This window comes from Callionymus lyra, chromosome 3, assembly GCF_982586985.1.
Source record: "Callionymus lyra chromosome 3, fCalLyr1.hap1.1, whole genome shotgun sequence".
In the NCBI taxonomy this organism is placed as follows: Eukaryota; Metazoa; Chordata; class Actinopteri; order Syngnathiformes; family Callionymidae; genus Callionymus; species Callionymus lyra.
Window position 1 is genome coordinate 25,152,728 of NC_141820.1, and position 22,224 is coordinate 25,174,951.

At 38.6% G+C, this 22,224-nt stretch overlaps 1 protein-coding gene across 1 annotated transcript in view; it reads left to right on the plus strand.

The window, feature by feature from the left end:
- The window catches only part of exoc4 (exocyst complex component 4), a 100,958-nt gene that overhangs the window by 73,336 nt on the left and 5,398 nt on the right, over positions 1-22,224 (plus strand). Inside the window, exons 14-19 of the mRNA XM_087787270.1 lie at positions 2,450-2,586; positions 4,185-4,340; positions 6,199-6,380; positions 13,564-13,705; positions 17,077-17,255; positions 17,347-17,506. Of these exons, the coding sequence (XP_087643396.1) occupies positions 2,450-2,586; positions 4,185-4,340; positions 6,199-6,380; positions 13,564-13,705; positions 17,077-17,255; positions 17,347-17,506 (956 nt within the window). The remainder of the gene's footprint in view (positions 1-2,449; positions 2,587-4,184; positions 4,341-6,198; positions 6,381-13,563; positions 13,706-17,076; positions 17,256-17,346; positions 17,507-22,224) is intronic.

Genomic DNA, 22,224 nt, shown 5'->3' on the forward strand with positions numbered 1-22,224 from the left:
TCGGTTGCAATTTCTCCTTTTATGATTGCCTTTTATTCCATCTTATTTCAGAGTCCATTTGCAGTGCTGGGTTGTAATACATCTTGATGATTTTGCTTTTTTGCAATAATGATGTGAAAGAGTTGAAGCAAAGTGCAACTTAGTGCTAATAAAATCAAGAAAGTAGAGGCTGAGAGGAGTGATTCTCGCTCTCTGGCACAGTGGGTTGACCTTTAAGCCTAAAACAGGAGATGGATGGAAGAGCTGACGGACGAATGGTGAAGCCTCAAAGCGGGATGTTGTCTGACGTAATGATCCAGTAAGATAGAGTAGATGTTGCAAAAACACTCCCCCAGCATTCGCACTCTCTTCCTATCAGCCCTCCCTTTCTCAATCTGTCCCTTGATTACTTTTTAATGATTTCTACTGCCTAAGACAAATTGCTGTGTTAAATGAGTAGAATTAGAAGAGGGAGCAAAGCACAAGCGCATTTGTTAGAGTCGAAGTAATGGATCAGGCAGTCATTGTTTACTCTTCTCCAGCTACTGGCTTGGCCCGCTCTGTACTTGGCAACCCTGTGTCTTGGCAGCAGGAAGGGGAAACAAATGTTGCTCGACACGATAATGGTTTTTATTTACATTGAAAATCTGTACCTGTTTCAAAAATGATTTGTAAGTTCACTGGTTTACTCCTGAACTATGTATTACAAATGACAAATTTAGGGGGCAACTAAAATGTTGATTTAAGTGTGTCTTGAATAGATGTTGGACTCTATTGTATCATCAGTATTTGTTTGTTTGTACAAAACTCTTTTTTCATTGAAACATTTTCATAATACATATGAAAATGTTCTTAAGCCCCGCCCACTGGAAACACTGCTGTGATTGGTCAAGCCTCGACATTTGTCAACACACGTAATCAGTCCAGGAAGTCTCTGTTTACTAGGAACTCGCTGTATAAACAAAGCGGTGCATGATTACAGCTGGCTGGAGGAGGAGTGAAGCCATTATCCGCTATCCGCTCTCGTAACCCCTCGTTCGCCAAAATTTCAGACAGGGGAGAACTTGATAAAGGAAGTTTAAAACATGGTAATGATGAGAGACTTAGTGCATCTTGGAGAGGAAGACTTCAACATTTGAAACATGGAAGTGAGTCTGGAGGGTTTGGTTTTCACATTAGTTGCCTTTTAAAGGCTAATGGTGTACATTCTGAAATAAGGTTGTGTTTTCTCAAAGTAACATTACCTACTGTAGAGGTCTGGAGCTTAGTCATTTAATCATAGTGTTATTTTGCTCTAGTTATATCTAGTATATAGCGCAGAAAATTAAACGCATTACAGACTCTTTGGTTCTCTCTCATTTAACCACTCACTTAGTTCCACATAATTCCATCATTCGTTCGGTGAAGAAAACATTTCTTAAAGTGAAACATACATTTTATTTTTTTGTTTCTTACATGGTTAACTTCATCAGTATTTCCATATAAAAGGTATTATTGAGTAGGATTTAGATTTTAATTAAGATTATACGGTATATCTGTTTTTAATGTTAATGTTGTGTTACATTGTTACTTAACCGTTGCATTTTAATCAGTTTCTAACAGGATATGTTGACCTTTCTTTCAATTAAGTATCTCAATTTGTATAACAGCTGCGACAGTGTAGGCGAGATAGGACCAAGCTGATCTTTTTGCTATCATTACTATAAATTCGATTTCTACATTTCAATTTTTCTTAAGTAAGTAAGTAAAGGTTATTTGTAAAGCACCTTTCTAGACCAAGACGATAAATTGCAGAAGGTGTTATGTTCTCCTGGTAATTAACACGAAACTCTTACATAAAGGGGTCACAGCAAGAAACCTTTACGTCCACTGAGATGGATTTGTTTCCAGCGCCAGATTGGCACCGGCAGTGAAAAGGTGCTGCCTTGGCAGAGACAAGGATCGGCCTTGGTGAGCCCTCAGTGGTCCGGATCTACGGATCATTAACACTCCCCGCGGAGCGTCTGCTGTTTGTCTGTGCCCGTGACAAAGTGAGCAAAAGGAAGAGGCTATTAATATTAATATCTTTCAGTCACATCAGGGGTCCTGTCATTATTGTGATGATTAATTACTGGCACTGCTGCGCCCTTCAGTCAATGTTGACACTTGTGTTTTTATTCATTACTTGATTATGTTCGTACAACTAAGATGCGATACCCTCAAATATAATCTGTGTACTATTATGACTAATTGTTGTCTTACTGATAAGATAACAATTATATAATATAATAAGTTAAAAAGATCATCAGTAATTTGTTGGAAATTATGTTTGTTTTGTGTTTTTTAATGAAAATAAGTCACATATTTTGACATGAATGGAAGTGTTCATGTCTCATTTTAGGTATCGATAACACACAAGTAAAAACTGTGTTATTACTGTTATTATGGCGTTGTGAATGCTGTACACATGATTGTGTGTCTGTTGCTCCAGAGCACTGTGGTGGTGGAGAAGTCCATCCAAGACCTGATGAGCCTGATGCAGGACCTGAGTGCCTACTCCAACCAGTTCCTGGAAATGGTGTGTGACAAGCTGAAGGAGTACAGAGAGATCTGCAACACAGCCTACAGGTATCCACTGAAAAGATCCTTCTTATTGCCGTTTTGTTTTTGTACTCATGGATGTGTGAATTGTTTACTGAACTAGATTATAAAATACAAAATGTTATAATTTCACAAATATTATTGATATTTCATCCCATTTTTTTTTTACCATAGATTCTAGAATGATTCTCTTTCATTATTTATTTAGATTGTAGCTCATCGCTGAAGGCATAACTGAAAACTCCTTTTTAGTCTAGTTTCTTCAACGTATCCAACTTTTTCCTAATGACTGCTTTGCAGACTTTTAGCTTTTTCTTAAGGAAGTCAGGAGGTAGTTTATTTAACATCAGTTGTGTTGAAACACAGCCTTATTGGACAACTGTTGAAATTCATATTATGACAAGAACCGATCAGCTAAATTAAGGGAAAAGAGTGATTACATCATTACTTTAAGAAACGAAGGTCAGCCATACCGAAAAATTACAAAAACGGTGAATGAGCCCAGAAGGTGTGTCCAAAATTTTGGCTTGTACTGTGAATGGTCGATTGTAGTGTTTTTTTGTTTTGTTTTGTTGTTTTTATTGTTGTCTTTTTGAGGAATAGAGCGAAAACAAGTTAAAAACTTTGGTGATTCCACTATTGTCTTTGTTGGATCAATTAATTTTAAGAAGATAACATGTTCTTGATCCTTTTAACACTTTAATTAAGCTATTAAAAAAGTACATAATGTAACAGTAACACTATATTAACTTTTTAGTTTCACTCTTGAGACTCGGCGTATAAGAGAATATGGTTTAAGTTTACATTTGTTTTCATGTACTGGTTATAAAGCCTGACACATGATGACGAGAGCTCAGAATGACACTGATCTCAGCTTGATGCTGTTAGAAGAAGTACACACACAAATACTTGAACAAACATCGCACACACACACTAGCCCACCCCTGGCACAGCTGCAGTGAAAAGGTCATCGCAGCAGCTTCCTTGAGACCAGGTAACAGCTGGCCAGGTGGAGAGGGGTTCTGGCAACTTCCGAGAGAAGTAGTTTGAGTGACCAGACGCTGTGGGACGCCTGCTGACAGGTTGCTAGGAGTCCATCTGGACTCCCTCACAGGTCAATCTCAGCTTCATCGGGGCGTGTCCAGAAGTGTTAGTGTTCATTATGGTTTGTTTAAATGGTTCTTCTCCACCCCCTCCTGTGTGATCAAGAGCTATATAGTGAGCTAACTGAGCTTAAACACAGCGTCAAATCATTGTGTTACTATGACTATTAAAGAAAAATAATGATGTGTTTTTTCTTTTTCTTAGCTATTATTAATTGCTTGAACATCATATTAATCACAGGGTTGTTTTTGACTTCTTTTAAAAGAGAAGCTGTTACTTGAATTCACCACAAAGTTCATTATTGTGTTTTTTGTAATTAACAGAGTGTTTTTCTTCTATGTTTGTGTCAAAATAGTTCTTAGTTGCCATACCAACAACTTATATGCAATGAAACTGTAAAAAGTTTCAACAAAAGGGTTTAAAAAAAGTGATTTTCTTCATATGGCAGATCATTCTTTACAAAATTTAGAAAGAAAATACATTTTGAGTATGTTGTGATCAAAAGTGTTTGGTGTCTACAGAGGTGTTGTCCAGTGTGAGGAGAAACTCACCATCAGTGCTTCATGGTCTAAAGATGAGGACATCAGTCGTCTTCTACAGTCTCTCCCCAACTGGATGAACATGACCCAACCCAGACAGAACCGCCAGAAACGAGAGGATGAAGAGGATTTCACGAGGTACACACACACACTTCTATGATGAGGACTGTGATAGATGTTAACACACAACTAGAAAACAGAACACTGTTTCTGGCCGCAAGTTTGAGATAGACAGACAACCTGGGCGAAAAACTTTATTATTTATCTTCTCCTTTGGTTATTCAAGTTGCATATTAACTTCCAGAACCAACAAACCAATATGAATAGTTCAATATTCTTTATGATATCAGCACTCGTCTAGGACAATGGTAATACATTATCTGTCTCTGTAGTAGGTTGAAAAAGGAGTAACATTAATGCAGATTGATGTTTTGAAAGAGGAGTTTATTTGTTAAAAAGAGTGCATGAATATATTGATTTGACAATGCAGAATAAAACACGGTTAAAATGTATTCTATTAATCACAATTAATCTATGTATTGTTCAATGAATCCTTGTTTCACACTGTCTTGAAAAAACAAACAAGAACAAAGACTAACAAAACAAACATGCATTTGTCCTCCGGTCTCCTCAGTCGTCTTTGTTGCGTCTCAACACTCATCTTCCTTCTAATATTGACATATTAATGAGCCACTATATACTTGACCTGAACCTTCACAAGAACGTGTGATTCCTCTTAACCATGCCAGACATAAAGAGAGTCTAACAACCGAGAATGGAAATTTATTGTGATGTATCTGGTCATTATATCCCTAACAAACACGAGATGGTAAAAGCATTTCTTAAAAATGTATTAATTGGTGAGAAACACATCAACATCTTCGACAACACGAAGCTTAAGTGAAGCCTCATTAACAGGCTTCACATGCTGGTGGCTGGTCTTCCTTCCATCTGTTCTTCAAGGCATCTCAACCTCCAGGCTTCCCAGTGACTCGGCTATCCACCCACATACCCGTTGTGATCTAGAGATGAAGTTTTCTTTTTCTCTTCAAATATAAAGTCTGTCCCACTCGTCCTTGATTCTATGTTGCTTCCTGCCGTTGCTCATTTTTTTGCCTTCCGAGTGTCTGCTCGCTGACTCGCGGCTGACTGTTCGCTCATCTCCACCTGTGGTTTTTGTTTTGGACATGCTGCTCTCACTCGAGCTTTCACTTCCTTTTGTTTTGTTTACAAACTCTCCTGACCTTCTGTATGTTCTCCCTATATTTGCAATCAGTCTTTGTGCCAAGAGGACCTTCTTTTAGAAACTTTGCTTCTGTGTCAGGTAGTAAAGAAATCGTTGACAGAAATAAGTGACTTGGAAAGTTTAACGACACCATCCAGAAATACAATGGAAAAAAAGCGTTATTGTAATTTTTATTTAGATGAGTGAGAAGAGAAAGTCAATTATTATTGTAATTCAAGAGTTCAGTCTGTTTTTAAAAAGATTTACATTCAATTAGATAGACATTTTATAATTTAAACTCCATATATCAATTATTTTTTTATTGACTGATTCAAAATTATTATTCTTTTTTAATATGCTTGATCCACTCTTGGCTGTAAAAATGCAAAAAAATGTATTTAAAAAAGGACGCAGACCTTTTTTTCCAAAGATTTTTGGCTTTTATTTATTAAATAATATATATAATTCTAAACATTTTCAGCTTTAATATAAACATTATCGCAATGAGCTCAACAGAACGACAGTTTATCATAGCATTCTGGAACTATCTGACATAAGACAAAAAAATGTTAGTAAAGGAGAAAAAAGGGTAGCTCTCTCTCTGTTTTGCGATGTATCCTTCAAAACATGTGTGGATGCAGATGGTTATTCAGAACACCACCAACATTGAATAATCTCTTCTGGTCCCACCAGCTTTAGCTGACTGAAGCTGTTTGTAGTAATCAAAACATTTCTCATATGTTTGAAACAATGTTTTGTTTAATTTCCCAGGGTGGCGTTTGCTAAAGAGTCTGAGGTGCTGACCGGAAACTTGGGGGACAAGTTAATCCCCCAGAATGAGATCCTGCGTGACGTCAGTGACCTCAAGGCTCTGGCCAACCTTCATGAGAGTATGGAGTGGCTGGCTGGACGTCTCAGGACCTTCTTTGCCAATCTGCCCTTTGCACCCACAAGTAAGTGACATCGGAGAGAAACAGAAAATTAGGTTAAAGTATCTTATTGTACAAGACAGGTGAGTGACAACTGACTGTGGAGTAAGAGATGGATGACCAAAAAACACAAGTGCTTATGGGGACATTTGCAGCCCTTAAGCAGAGTTTGTGTGATCACCTTAACTTTATTATAATATTGTAAAAATACAACTTTTAAACTGTTACATAAGCCTTTAAACAGCTCAGAAGTACATACATGATACTCTTAGTATGATGTCACTGTCCATATTTGGCCCTGGCTCGTTTTCAATTCATCAAACGTGGCCCTACGTAAGAGTTTTGGGTACCCTGGGATTAGAGATATTCATTAAGCAAACAATTTGAACTTGTTAAAAGGGCAACTAATGTTAAACTCCAACTCACCTGTTACTCTCACATGTTTCAAATGTTGAAGTCTTCCTCTTCAAGATGCAGTAAATCTCTCATCATGACCTTGTTTTGAACTTGTTCTTTATAAAGTTCTTCCCCGTCTGAAATTTCGGCAAACGAGAGGTTATGACAGTGAAGTCAATAATGACGTAATAAAGGCTTCACTCCTCCTCCAGCCAGCTGTAATCACGCATGCTTTGTTTATACAACAAGTCCCTTGGAGGTGGAGACTTCCGGGATTGATGATGTGCGGTGACAAACCTCAATGCTTGGCCAATCACAGCAGAGTAAGCGTGGTTATGGTTATCAAGATTTAATCTCAGAAAAATGGTGTGTTCAGTGGGCGGGGCTTAAGATAATTTTCTAATGTAAATATTTCAATGAAAAGAGTTTTGTACAAACAGACTCATACTTATGATACGATAGAGTCCAACATCTATGTAGGACACACTTAAATTAACACATTAGTTGACCTTTAAACATTGTTTTTTTTATTGCTATCCTCCGTGTAGATAACAAATGCACGACTTATTTAAGATTGAAGAGTCTTTATTGTCATTATACAGCATCTAAAACAGCACGATCATTCAATTCTGTCAAGACTGTGGCATTCAAAACTACAAAAAACACAAAGAAAAGAGGCAGAGTTTAAGCTTTCCTATTGAACTTTTCAACTAACTATAAATTATTTTAATTTTTAATTTTAAAATTCTATTCCCCCAAGTGTACAACCAGAAATCCTTGACCCATTTTTTTTTTTCTTTTCTCATAATCCAACTATTTTTTTTGCTGATATATGATAAATCCTAAAACGTGTCCTGGACTTAACCTGTCTTCCTCCTCACTAGCCATGCCTTGCAGAGCTGCACTCTCTCGTGAGTCGTGACACCTCCCTGTGTGGACCCGAGACTCTCTCAATGGCTCTTATCTCCAGTTTGCTTTTTAGAAAATTAATTTCAGCACCAACTCCTTCCTTACCACTCAGTTTGGCGAGTCATCTCCTGAGAGATAAGAATTCAATAAAAAAAAGTCTAGGGAAGGTTGTAATTATCGTGTGTGTGCGTGCGTGTGTGTGTGTGGTAATAACGGAACGATACACTGGTCACCTATCACGCCGTGGCAGTCGCACTATTGTTCATTATTTTGTTGCTGATGTGAATATTGGCATCAGCACGTGTCTGAGTGTGTGTGTGTAAGGAATAAGTGTTTGAGATGGGACAAGGGCGCAGCAGGGGAAAAGAACCCTACTTTATCTCCTCCTCAGCCCCCTCCTCATATCTATGCCTCTCCAAATTGGATTTTATATCACAGGAGCAGTCAGGTATGAACAACTCATTTCCCCTCCACTCTTTTTTTTTTCTCCTTCCATTCACATTTTTACTTCTGCGCTTCATAATTTTATTTTTCAGTTTTTTTCTTCATTCCTTCCATCCTGATGTGATCCTTCTTTCAGCGCTTGATCATCCCTCCCCTTTTATTTCCCTCCATGGGTCAGGGTCTGGTGGGCTTGTCCACGGCTGGTCGATCTTCGCCGCAGATATTTGGTCTGCTCATCTTTCTGTGGGATTGAATCATAAGTGTGTTCTGAACACTGCGTCTGGGTGTGTGTGTGCGTGCACGTCTGGCGCGAAGAAAGTGTACCCTGAAAAAAAAAAAAAAAAAGGCTTGTCATCCATATGGTTGCTGCATTGGACTTCTAATCCACTCTGACAATATTTATCCAGGCAAACACACACATGTCTGCGTGATTGACGCTTTCCTTTCCCACGCAGCTTGTCTAAACAAATCCGAGACAATTTTTAATAATGTTTACCCATTTCCCCAACTCATCATGAATGCAGGACCGTCTCATCCTTTTCACAGAATATCAAATATGTGTAGAGATGCCGCCGATCATCACCTCAAGGATTTCACCCACTTTTGAAATAGGAGTTCTGAAGGGTTGTTATTTCTATACATTTATATTGGAAACCACTTGACTTGGTTAATTCTTCATAAGCATTTAAAAAAAATGTAAATATATGAATTAGGATATTTTAAAACCATTTTTATGCTTATTTAAACCTTTAAATTATACATAAATGTTAAAGGTGAACTAATGTGTTGATTTAAGTGTGTCTTAAATAGATGTTGGACTCTATTGTATCATCAATATGTGTTTGTTTGTACAAAACTCTCTTTTCATTGGAATATTTACAGTGCTTAAGCCCCGCCCACTGAAATCACTTTATCTTTCTGGAGCTCAGAAAATGTTGACCATAACCACACCCACTCTGCTGTGATTTGTCAAGCATCGAGGTTTGTCACACAGCGTAATCAATCCCTGAAGTCTTCACCTTCAAGGGACTTGTGTATATAATTTCAAAAGCAGGTCGTTTTTTCCTACTGCAGAATTAGTGAAGCCAAATTATAACGTCATAATGTTCTTCCCTCTTGTAACCTCTCGTTCACCGAGATTTCAGACGGGGAAGAACTTTATAAAGTAACAAGTTCCAAACATGGTCATGATGAGAGAATTAATGCATCTTCGAGAAGAAGACTTCAACATTTGAAACATGGGAGTGAGTCAGGAGAGTTGGGTTTCCACATTAGCTGCCCTTTAATAAATACATGCATTCAAAAACTTTGTTGTATCTTCCTACTTCTACTGGTTTTATCTTGACCAAAATAAATTTGTGTATCATTTTTTTGGTGCTAATTCCAAAATGTTAAATTTCCATTTGTTGTTTGGTAAACGCCTTGTTTCAAATGAATGAATAACACTTATACTGGAGAGCTGTGTGAAGTTAGTTTGTTAATAAATTGGCATGAACATGAAATAAAAATGAGCATAATCTTCCCCCTATGTTTTAAAATTGTTTACTTGGTAAGCATTTATTCTGATGAGTCCGGACTGATAGCCTTTCTTTATCTTCCACCTGCTTTTATGGTCTTAGCTCAGAGGATAAACTGGATTTAATGAAAAGTAATTCTGTTAATTAGACATTTATTCACTTGGATTGCTTGAGTCTCCACGATTCGAGACAAGACAGAACCCCAGAGGGACGAGCTAACCTGTCCTGCAGCCTAAAACTTGACAATAATATTTTGCTCCACTAAGTTTGCATTCTTTCTCAAAGCTTCGAGGACTTAACCTTGACTGGGTGTCGGACTTTCCCCCCTTTAGCAGTGATATTCCATGAATCTGTTTAAGGTTGAGAACACATCGGCATTTGCTGCGAGGCCTTCAGGTTCTGTGGAAGAGTGATTTTTCTCACCATGTTGCCTCATATATTTCACTGTCCATTATTCCCGGAAGTTTCTGCAAAAGGGTTTGCATTTGATGATTGTGGTTTTTGGAAAATCCGCTTGTTATCTAACGTGTCTTTTAACCCTTAAGACAACCAGTTGAGATCCTCGGCTCGTTCTCAACCAGAGGCAGTAAAATAATGAATAACTTGGAAACTCCGTCATTAATGAATGATTCATCAGTGTTCGCCCGCAGCCTCCCGTCTTAAGAGTATTTGTCACTTACTCTCGCGGACCCCTTAATTCAAAAGCTTGTGTGCCAGACGCCCGGGTGCTTGTGCATGTGTGTGTGTTTTTTTGTGGACTAAGTGAACACATCTTGAAACTGTGCGAGCTCCATCAAAGATTGTCGTCTTGTCCGCGATGCTCTCCTACTACAGATGGCGTGCAACAGATGTTTCATTTAGATTCAAAAATAATTGGGCGAGCACAGCATGCACATGTGTCACACACACCAACACACTCCTCGACATGAGAACATGCATGGCTTCATGCGTGTGTTCTCATATTTTAATCACCCGGCAGCAGCACAGAAGAGGATTTTATGAATAAATGATAAAAGTGAAAGGGGAAATTACATGTGGATATTGGTGAGTTTTTTTTAAGGGTTTTGAGCCAAACCCTGGTCCCTTCTTCCCATCCGTCCTTGATACCACTGATGCACACATGCTGCGATGCCACAATCAAAGCTGCAGATTACAAATGTGGATGTTTTGGGAAGTGTTTTTATGGACCATCGCTGGAGAGACTTCCTGCTGGGCTGAGCTTTATTAATTTATTCCCACGAGTAAACGGTTCAAACCGTGAAAACAGACCTAGAGAATATGGCAAATTCCTTCTTTTCTGTCTCCTGAAAAAAAATGACTGACTGCTGCCATCTAGTGGTTGGAAGTTTAATAACAACACAAACATAAACAAATGCTGTGAATATTATTTTTTTTGTATATATATAAAAAAAGATTTATTTTATTTTATAACTACTTGAAATATTAACCTTAAAATCATGATGATTAATGATAAAATAAATTATACTTTGAAAAGAAAAAAGAAAAAGAATTGCTGTCTATATTTTTACAATTTTTAATATATATATTGTGTATCAATATTTTCTCAAACCCTCATAAAGAAACATCCACATTTTATTTAAAAAAAAAAAGAATGTTAATCACACCTTCCTCTAAAAAGGTCTTATTTTATAGGATGAATGGAGTAGGCTTTTGGACAAATTAAGATTATTTATTTTAAATTGTGCTTGGTGGTTTAATAATCACAATTTCCTGCAAAGACAAATCTGTTGATCTTGTCGTTTGGTTTGTTAGTAGATGATGTACAGGTTATGGGTGGACACTCTGAGCCAGTCACGTACACAACTTTGAAATGTAGAATCTCTTCTTGAAGTTTGAATATTTCTTGAGAATTGCTGGCAAAGGGGAAAACAGTAATCAAATAAAACCCTCGCCCAGAATGAAGCACAGATGAGAGACCGTCTGGGGCAAACTCTGAAAAAACCTTCCTACAGATTCAGACGTTGATGTTGATAAAAACCAGAAACGTATTTCAAACTGGATTTCTTCTCGTTATATCAAAACTACTACTAGGTTGAACTCACTTACGAAGTCACCGAAAATGAATAGTCCAGCTTGTTATCTCAAAACATTGCAGGCCATAAGCACACAAGAACTCCACACGCGACCGCCTCGGCTGTGTTTGCCGAGTTGATTGGATGTCAACTCTTAAGCCACGGCACTAGATTGAGCTGTGCTCAAAAGTGAAGCAAAACAAGCTCCGATGTTTGTCCGGCGACACCTTCACACATCAGAAACATGAGCACACAAACCTTTTAGTCCGTGTGTGCGTTTAAGTCTATAGTACGATGTGTGTGTGTGTGTGTGTGTGTTGGCAAGAGTGACCTTTAGCTGGGCAGGAAGAGTAACTGGGGAGTTTTGACTGCGGCACATTGATCGTGTTTTGCTTGCAAAAAGTCCTGCGGTCACCGACTGTATACGCATGCACGACCACTCTTGTCCCTCGCTATGCAACGAGACGTGCAGATGAGTGACGGTGCCAATTTCTTTTCTCTCCTCCCTGTGCTAATTTATGGTTATTGATCTGCACTGGACTGAATTTATTCACACTCATCATCATCCTCTGCACTCTCTCTTTTCCCTCACACTCCCTGAGCTGCTGTGTGTGGTTCACAATGCACCGACACATGCACCTGCTACATCAGCACTAGTGAGGGCATCAGAGTGCAAAGAGGCTTAAGGTCTAGGGAAGAGAAGGAAGTCGAGTTTTCACTTTTTGCTTTGTTTATGCAGGCGATGTTGAAATTATATTGCGCATAAACTTATCAAACTGTCAACATAGTGTTTTAGATGCTTATGAGTGGAGTATCAAATTGTAATTCACAAAATATTACTAGGATCTGGTCAATTATATGTATATGTTTTATCAAGCTTAACTGATCAAGCTGAGATTTTAGGTAGTACATTAAAATATCCTGATTATGGAACAAGGATCAGACCATTAAATTAAGCGAATGCTAACTGCTTTCCTATTTTTTAATCAACCATATTCTAAATTCATAAGATATTGAAGTTATCACAAATGTATTTTAAGCTTCTTTACTTATGCATAAGACTTCTGCAGTAGCTACTAGGAATGCATATCAATAAAGTTGTATTCAATACCACTGCAAAACCTGTAATAATTCATGGTCATTTTCGAAAAACTAACACTTAAATAAAAGTGATAAAAATGTGGTCAATAAATTTGGGGTAAATTTTGTGTAGGCTCAGAAAGGAGTCACACCAACAGTAGCTTTTCCATCAGGTTACTATCGTTCATGTCAGAATTGGTGCCATTATGATACCAAGTATCATTAACCGATAGTAGCTACTCATTGAAAAGTTAACTCGTTGTATCTGTATCCTGTATCCTATTTGGAAATAAGCCAGTTTATTAATGTACATTAAAGGCTCAGAAATGGTTAAAACTGTTGACATACAAGGGCATTTTTCTATATACAGTACTAGAGTATGCTGTACCTGTTGACTTCTCTCTTATCCTAGATAGCAATGACGCATTGAGAGATCTGAGTTTATGTCAAATGTGACTATTCTATTTAAGAAAATGTGTTTGATGTCAGGGTGCACACTGAAAATGTTGATGAAAAAGTTAAGATAAATACGGACATTCAACCTCTAAAGAACACTTAATATCGTCCCCAGATAGTGACTCAAAGTATTCATTTAAATCACAATTGTTTTAAACCACACAGACACTCCTTATGCCAGTTTTCTATGGACAGTTGTTTCCTGAACATGGATAAAAGTTTTTACAAAATTCATGTGGACATAATTTCATTAGATCAATAGCTCATGATGGACACATTCTTATTGTCTTACCTGTTTTTACACTACTTCTTAAACTGTTACCTTCCTCATCGCTGCCTTCATTAATCTTCTTTCTCTTCCTTTTTATTCAGTGTCATCTGCGTCTTCAGACAGCCAGGCAGCAGGAGAGAGTGAGCGGAGCCGAGAGCAGATTCTCCAGACTCTGAACGACCTGTCCAGAAGCTTCCAGGACATCGCCAACCGTTGTCTCCTGGCGTTACACCTGGAGGTCAGGTATGTAAACAACCTCATTTAACCCACACGCCCTCCATCTGTGATTTTTGACTGATGGGAAAATATGTTTTATTAAATGTTCTTTAACATAAATAATATTCTTTCACCGATTGTATTTATTATCACTGCTTGTGTGGGGAAGGAATGTGTTGGTACTTTGTGCCAGGTATGATCTTTAAAGAAGTATATGGTAACCCTGACTTTAAGAGAGAATAACTCCTTTGAGTTTATGTTTGGTGGAAGGCTTTGGAATAAGATAATTAACAGATACTGAGATATAACGGGGACCCAACAGGTTTGTGCTTTAGATAGAATTCAGACGGACCTGTAAGTGTGTTTCTCACTTGTACAACTGAAACCTGTGACTTGAAACCACATCTGATGTCTATTCTTTGTTTAAGTAAAAGTTAGATTCCTAGCCTGATAAACACTCATATTCAATCACACACCATGAATAAAATGAATCCGTTGATGCAACAAGGATGTCGCTAACAAGTGTGTGTGTGTGGTGAAGGTGCTGCAATATTGCCTTCGAAATCCTCCAGACGAGCGATGGCATTGTTCATTACCCTCGTGTCATCAACGGTCTTTCATCATCCTTTTTCACTCCTCACTGGAACGTTGTATGCAAAACAGTTTATGGTTCCAATAGAAAAAAGATTCCCCGAGGCCGATGTCTATATATGCTACACTCCATTCCCTCTACCCATCTAGTCAATTTCCCCTCGTAGTGGTGCCAGTTAAATGAAGCAAACAACAAGAGCCTGCGGCCCCAACAATAGTTGTCTTGTGTGTGTGTGTGTGTGTCATATGCTCATTGAATAAATTGTCTTTTTTATCTTCTTGGAGATCCATTAATGACTTTCTTCGGGGCGAAAAATGCCACTAGTCGAGCTCTCAGGACTTTATGTATTCTTTTGCAACACCCATGGTTAATTGTCTTCTAATTATAAATGCCTTCATGATAGTAAGAGTAGTGTACAATCTTTTTTTAAAACAATCTTCTTCTGACCCCGGTTATTTCCATAAGTTACCCAGGGTCACCCAATTGTTGAGCACGCATAACAGATTTGAGGAGGAGAGTTAAATGAGATTTTGGAGTTTGATAAACAACCCTTCAAGTCGCTGAAGTAATGTAATAACAGCATGTGTTACGCTCAGTTATCTCACACACACTGTGACTACACAATCAGCTCGCAGAATCCTCCTCGGCGTCGGAAAGTGTGATCTTGCATTTAGATTAGCAAGAATGCTTGGGTTTCAAAGCGCACACATCTGTTTTTCAGGCAGCAAATCACTCTTTTTGGAAAGCGCCGATGGATTCCCAGCATGTTGTCTAAATGCACCGAAGGCGGCGTATGCAACAAATTACAACTTGATGTCTTTTACTTGCCACGGCTTTATGACAGACGTGATGAGGCACCTCAGAAAATAAGTTGTAAAGAAAAAAAGTGAAGTACTATTAAGAGACTTTCTGTGACGGATGTACTACCAACACATGAACACAAGAATTGACGTCTGAGCAGCGTCTTCAGAGATAAACACATGAAGATGAGCTTTGATTCAGTGCCACTCGCCTTCATGCTGTATTACAGTGATCGGGTTATAATTTGATTCAACAATTCAAAGCTTTGATCATTCCAGGATCGGGAAACAAACACATTTCTTGTCTGCACCTGGAATACAATTAGTAAAGAAGACGATTGGTCCAAAATAACTGATAGTTCAATGTTTAAAATTCAACAAAAAAGTTCATACTTGCTTAGACTGTGGGTCAGGGGTGAGACTTGATAAATCAAGCTGATTGAAAAACATGCAATGACTCAAAGAAACTTTCATGAAATGTGGAATTACATTTTGGAAGTGTTGCCACAGCATATCAGCTTGTGTCAAATTCCGATACCAACACTTGATCAAAACTTGTGTGGATTTTTCTGAAGAAAAACTGATAAGTGAGAGAGGCAGTGATCATTAGATTAGTTTGTCACTTGTTAGCAAGTGTTATTTTGCACTGCAATTATTATTGGGTTTTTTTTCCTATTAGAAAATAGCTTGGAATTGAAAGTTGAAAAATATAACTCAATATTTGTATTATCTTTAGTTTGAATTGATATTGTAAAACCCATGTCGAAATAAAAGTATCCTATTTTGCATCCTACCAAATAGCGCCACCATTCTTCTTGGCAGATCCTAAAACCTAAAAGTCTTCTTCTACTTTTTTCTGGGGCCTTCATCTTCATCTCAGGCCTTCAACACTGGTGATAAAGGTTTATGATTCTGATCCTGATGTCCTGTCTCTCTTCTCCACACCATCTCAGTCCGGCCTCCATAAAATTGTCTCCAAAACCTCGACATATGCTGGTCCTCTTACACACTTATTTATGTTCTTGTCCTTTCTGGTCTTCTCACACTCCTTCCTTACTTTTCCTACTGTTTCTCACCACACATCACTACATCATCACCAAACATCATTGTCAACGTGAGAATGAATTATGATTGAAAACACATTTTTTAAGATACTATTTAAAATTCCTGAATCACGGTTGGAAGTATAGGCAATGCTGTTCAATGTCTATTTTCCAGTCTGCAACGTAAAGATTTTCATTTTCCAGTCTTGTAGATAAGGAGTCGCCAAACTTATTCACAACCTGTCTTTCAAGATCAGAATGATTTTTCGGGGACGAGTCTTCGGATAAATCACAGCATTTAAAATAGCGTGACCTGTAAAAACAAACCAACATTAAGTGGATAGCAAAAATGCGTCTCACGAGCTCTGGACTGGTTTCTCTGCAACAACTTTTTCTCATATAGAGATTGTATTTTACTCATGTCCACTAGTTTAAAGATACGTTTTTGGAGTAAACGTGACCTAAACTTCCATCTTGATGTGTCAAGAGTAACATGTTAAGGTAAAGAGAAATCCATTATTTTTTTCAAAAGAAACCACATTTCAGACAATAGTAAATGCAAAAGTTACATTAATGTTTTTTCTTTTTGAATGGCCTGGTATAAAATGTCTTACATACTGGTTCCCAGCTCTACCATAGAAAATACAGTGTTAAGATTGATGGATAGATAAAACTTTATTGCATAATAGTATATCTAATAAAAGTTTTATACACCTTAATAAGGTGAAACTTTTGTAGCTAACTTTTGGACAAAATAATTGTAGATATAAAAAATAAACAGTAATAGTGAAGGCAATAAAGCATAGTAAAACCAAAAAAGTTTAATTTTGAACTCGTTGTATTACATAAACAAAGGCTTGATCATAACATTTAACATCTAATGTTGTTTTCCACTTCACTGCAGATGTCAGTCGCTCAATGCAACTTGAAATCCTTCACCTGTCTTTGTCCTCCCATTTCCAGGGTCCATTGTTTCCACTACTTGATCCCCCTGGCCAAGCAGGGGAATTACGCTATCGTGGCTAACGTGGAGAGCATGGACTACGACCCTCTCGTGGTCAAACTCAACAAGGACATCTCGGCCATAGAAGAGGTCATGAGCGCGGCGCTCCAGCAGCACAAGTTTCAGTACATATTTGAAGGTACTTTTCGATTTTTTTTTAAGGACAATCATTTCAAGTGTCATCTCGCCTCCTCACTATGACTCTTGTTGTTGTCTCCTGGTTCACGCAGGTCTGGGTCACCTGATCTCTTGTATCCTCATCAACGGGGCCCAATACTTCAAGAGAATCAGCGAGTCGGGCATAAAGAAGATGTGCAGGAACATCTTTGTCCTCCAGCAGAACCTCACCAATATTACCATGTCCAGAGAAGCCGACCTGGACTTTGCCAGGTAGGTTTCTTATATTTCTAAAAAAAAACCTTTTTAAGTAAGTAAGTAAGTAATTTTTATTTATATAGTGCTTTTCCAGACCAGGGTCACAAAGCACTTAAACAATCAAAACAATATTCATTAAAGTATATACTTTAAAGATCAAGATAAAACTGAACAGGAGTTCCAGAAAATCCAGGAAAAGCCTGAACAAATAAAAATGTCTTAAGATGTTTCTTGAAAGAGTCAGTAGATCCATCAAGCGCAAAGAGAGAGGAAGATCTTTCCAAAGCTTAGGAGCAACAGCTTGGAAGGATTTCTCTCCTCTGGTCCTGAACCATGTGCGAGGAACCATCAGTAGATTCTGATCCACAGACCTCAGAGTCCGAGCTGGGGTGTAAGGCTGGATCAGATCACTGATGTAAGGAGGAGCCTGACCATGAATTCCTGAAAGTAAGAACCAGAATTTTAAAGTTGATCCTGAAAGTAACTGGAAGCCAGTGAAGAGTTTTAAGGATCGGAGAAATGTAAGTTCTTCTACTAGAGTGGGTCAGAATTCTCGCTGCAGAGTTTTGAATCAACTGCAGGCGAGACAGCTCCCTTGTTATATTGAATTTCTGACGTTTTTATATGGAATATTCTCAAGTAATGTCTTCTTTAACTTGATTAAAGGAGACCTCCAGGGGGATGAATAAAGTTTTATCCATCTATCCATCTATTATTCATGTGTTTCAACTTTTATAAGAACTTTTTAAAAAATACATGTTGTGGAGTTACTAAGACAAACCTGAAGAAGGTCGTTAGTCTGTCTCTGAACAGACGTGGGAGAAGCTGTGAAATGTGGAGAGGAAGTCGTCACTATAGGGAGTCTGCATTTTTAAGATGCACCATATGCTTAAACTGTGTGTGTGTGCGTTGGTTTTGTGTAGGACAGGGACACTCGTACAAGGGCACAGTAATATCCATTGATCCTAGTTAAACCAGAGGAGCGAGTCTGCACGCAGCACTGCAGAACTCATCAACCACGTCTCTTCATCCGTCTCTCTCTCTCTCCTTTCTCTACTCCCGTCCTCCTCTCCGTCTTAGCCTGGGAAACATCGCTACCGTGTGCCCAAACGTGTTTCTACATGAAATTAACGCTACTCAGGGGTGTAGAAATCCCCCAAAATACAAGACGGGGAGCTTGTTGGATCAATAGACGTGGAAAGGCAAACAGTGGAGTCTCGCAGTCAGAGGTTTGGCTCCAGGAGATGCTTTTTTTAGCCAAGGTCAGGCTCGCTCTTACAGACCATCTGCTCGGAGAATGTCACTCCGCGTTGGACTAACTTTGACACTGATCGGATTTAATGGTGTCTGGCACCAAAATTCTCTTATTTCTTTCTGTGTATTTCTTTTTTTTTTTTGTTCATCGGAATCTAGAAAATATAATTAAAAAAAAAAACGTTCCAACTCCTTCTTTCTCTTGCCAGACACATTATTTGAGGGATTGATTTTCCTCCATTAAAAAAAAATCTCAAACAGTGTGGCGATCAATTTTTCTTTTTCCCTTTTTTTCATGATCTTAGATCTAAACTTTAAAACGAAGATACTGCTGTCTGAATACATTTAAACATCTGAACCAAGTGAATGAATTTTACTGTCATCTACTACTCAGTTGCCTCTAATCCAAGTTATATTTAGATGATTTTATTCATTTAAAACTAGTTTGCTGAAGTTGAAAATGGAGAATTGACAATCGAAATAGCGTTTTGAAAGTACTTCTTTATTACTTTTACAAAAAATTGGGGGGCTGTAAAATCCAGACTTTATGAAGTATGAAGTTTGATTGCCTGGTTTAAAGTAAAATAGCTGTTATAAGGTAACTCAATCACACAGGCCGAACAAAACGTCTATTTACCTTAAACTCTTTAATATAAAAAATGTGTCTGATTGTGATTCTTATGTTACTATAATGTGATGTTTCTGTATAATTTTAAATTTAAAACTATCTCTTTATATGTCAACATGACTCTCACGGGACATGCCTGACTCCTGTCGTTACCGAGACGACATGTTATAATAAGATTGTCTTGACAAGATGTTGACAGTCAAAGCTGCACGCTTCCATCTCTAGTGGCGCCACAATGTGTGAATATACTTGCAACTACTTGCATCATCAGAGAGTTAGAAGGTGTCGATATTTTTTTTTTTTTTTAAATCAACGTCCAGACAGTTTCTTGTTTACTTTGTTTGCTGACTGCGTCTTGCCTCTGCATGGATCTCTGTTGTTCTGCTCTCTCAATGTGTTGCTCACTTACACGTTCGCCGGGCAACATCAGCCTGCGGATGTTTGTTTTTTTTCCGAGTCGTCAATTATTTCCGCCCTGTAAAAAGCAGGTGAGGCTAGTCGGCCTAACAAACAGGATACCGGACAGAGTGTGTGTGCGTGCTCTCAGCCGGAGCTGCCTCAGTAACCACCCTCTTGCCCGGGAGGCGTTCACTGACCCGTGCAGACCGCTTACCTGCGCTGTCATAACATGCTTTGCTACCCCACCACCCCTGCTAGCATGTAGGCTAAACGCTGCGCTGACAGGCCCCGGCTGCCCCCGAGATCACGTCGTGGTACCACCTGTCTTCAACTGCAAATGACTGCGGCGTCTGAAGTGTCCTCTGCCGCCACCGCCGCCGCCCACCCTTTAACACCAGGTGTGTGCGTGGGCCAATCGGTGGTCACATCTCGTGCGCGGCGGTGACAAGCTGCCGTGTCTTGAGAGAACGTGGGTAATAAGTACAGTTGACGTTTGTGTCAGGAGGTAGAAGGTGTCAACAGATAAAGCTGTTCGTATTTACACTGTCACTTCTTCTGTCTCCCCCCTGTCACCTTCTGTTTCTCTCTTTATCTCTTCCCCCCCCCCTCTCTCTCTCTCTGGGCTTTCTTATCCACTGCTACTCCACTGTCCATCCACCTGCATTGTCACGGCTGCTGAATTCTTATTTCTTTCCCCTCTGTGTGTGTGTGTGTGTGTGTGTGTGTGTGTGTGTGTGTGTGTGTGTGTGAGTGTGTGTGAGTCAGTATAATGAGCCTGCTGTCTGCTGATGAAGCTGGTCTTGTGTCCCTGTAGTTTAAACGCTCACGTTGATGCTGGTCTTTGCTGATGAAGGGCTGTTGGATTGTGAGTCTTGTAAGCGTGTGCACCTTCTTTTGTGTGTGTCTGTGTGTGTGTGTGTGTGTGTGTGTGTTTGCGTGCTACACAACAAGCCGACCGGTCTTTTGGCTGATCAAGCGTCGGTGTCACGAGAGGAGAGACGAATGTGTCGCTCTAATGAGAGCGATGGAGAAGCAGGGAGGAGGAAGCGAGGGAGGGCGATAAAGCATCTGCTGAAAAGAGACACAAACAGCTGTCAACACCTGCAGAACCTCCATCCGCAACGTTTTGGTGCATCTCGATTCCCTCGGAGAGTGAAAGGATGAGTCATGACTTGCTTTATTAGCGGCGTGAGTCACAAACTGAACTATATATTTAGTAAACATCAGAGTAACTGTCGCTATTTTGTCAGGGGGTATTGATGCGTTGAACAGGCATTAGGGATGTGAGATAATATCGAAACAGATGAATATTGATACAGTATTGTGAATATAATATAGGGATACATCGCTGTATCCATTTGTTTTCCTTCTAAGATCATATTTTATTTTTTTAATGAGTGTTTCGTTGTATATATATCGTTTTGTTTTTTAACAATTAACATTGAGATTTTCACTTTGTTCCTTCATCGAACCTCTGGCCGTTAGATGGCAGCGGTCAATAAATGCTACGCAGCTAATGGAACGAATGAAATCCAGCGAGATCCCGGCAGTGACTGAGGACGAGAGGATACCATCGACTCTAGCAGCTTTTAAAGCTGATATTTTGGCTCACAGTCGTATTAAATCAAAGAAAATAAAACAATCACAAGATGGCACTAAAATGATGTACCCTAAAAGTGTATCGAAATGCATTGAATCGTATCGTGAGCAGAATATATACTATATATATATATATATATAGAATCCTGCTACTGAACTGGGATCTTAATATTGATATGGGTTAGGGTTAGGATTGTCTTGGTAGAATTCCCATTTGTCCTAGGACAGATTGGAATTCCAATATTCAGATCCCAATACAGTAGTAGGATTACAATCTCTCCTAGTAGAGATTGGAATCCATTCATCTGTACTAGTAGGGTTCCAGATCCAACTGGATTCCAATCTGTACTTTGACATATATATTTTTCATTGCTAAAGGCCAGTGATTTAAATTGTTTGGTTTTGATCTAGTCATTTAATGTAACCTTGCATCATTTTTAAGCTTAATAGTGTGTATAGATACACTGTAACATGAAACATCATTACCCATCACTAACAGGAAGTAAGTCCAAACCAGAGGTCAACATGTTCTAGTGTGTACGAAGAAACAGTTAAATGACCTAATATACGATGTATATTCATTTTATTTTAAGACTCTCAGATTCAAACAATAATAAAATGTGATTTTCCGTAGAGTTTAACATGATGAATAGGATCTTAAAATAGTTTTATTTCAAATGGCAATACATAGAGACATGAAGGCATGCCTTGTTGGTCACAAAAGAAAATGTAAACAAGTTTTATAAGTTTTATTCCCTTGGTCTCCACTTTTAATTTCCAGTGAGGTACTGATTCGACTTTAAACTCCCAGCGTACAGAACATTGGGGGGTGTCGGGGGTTGTTGGTCCGGCA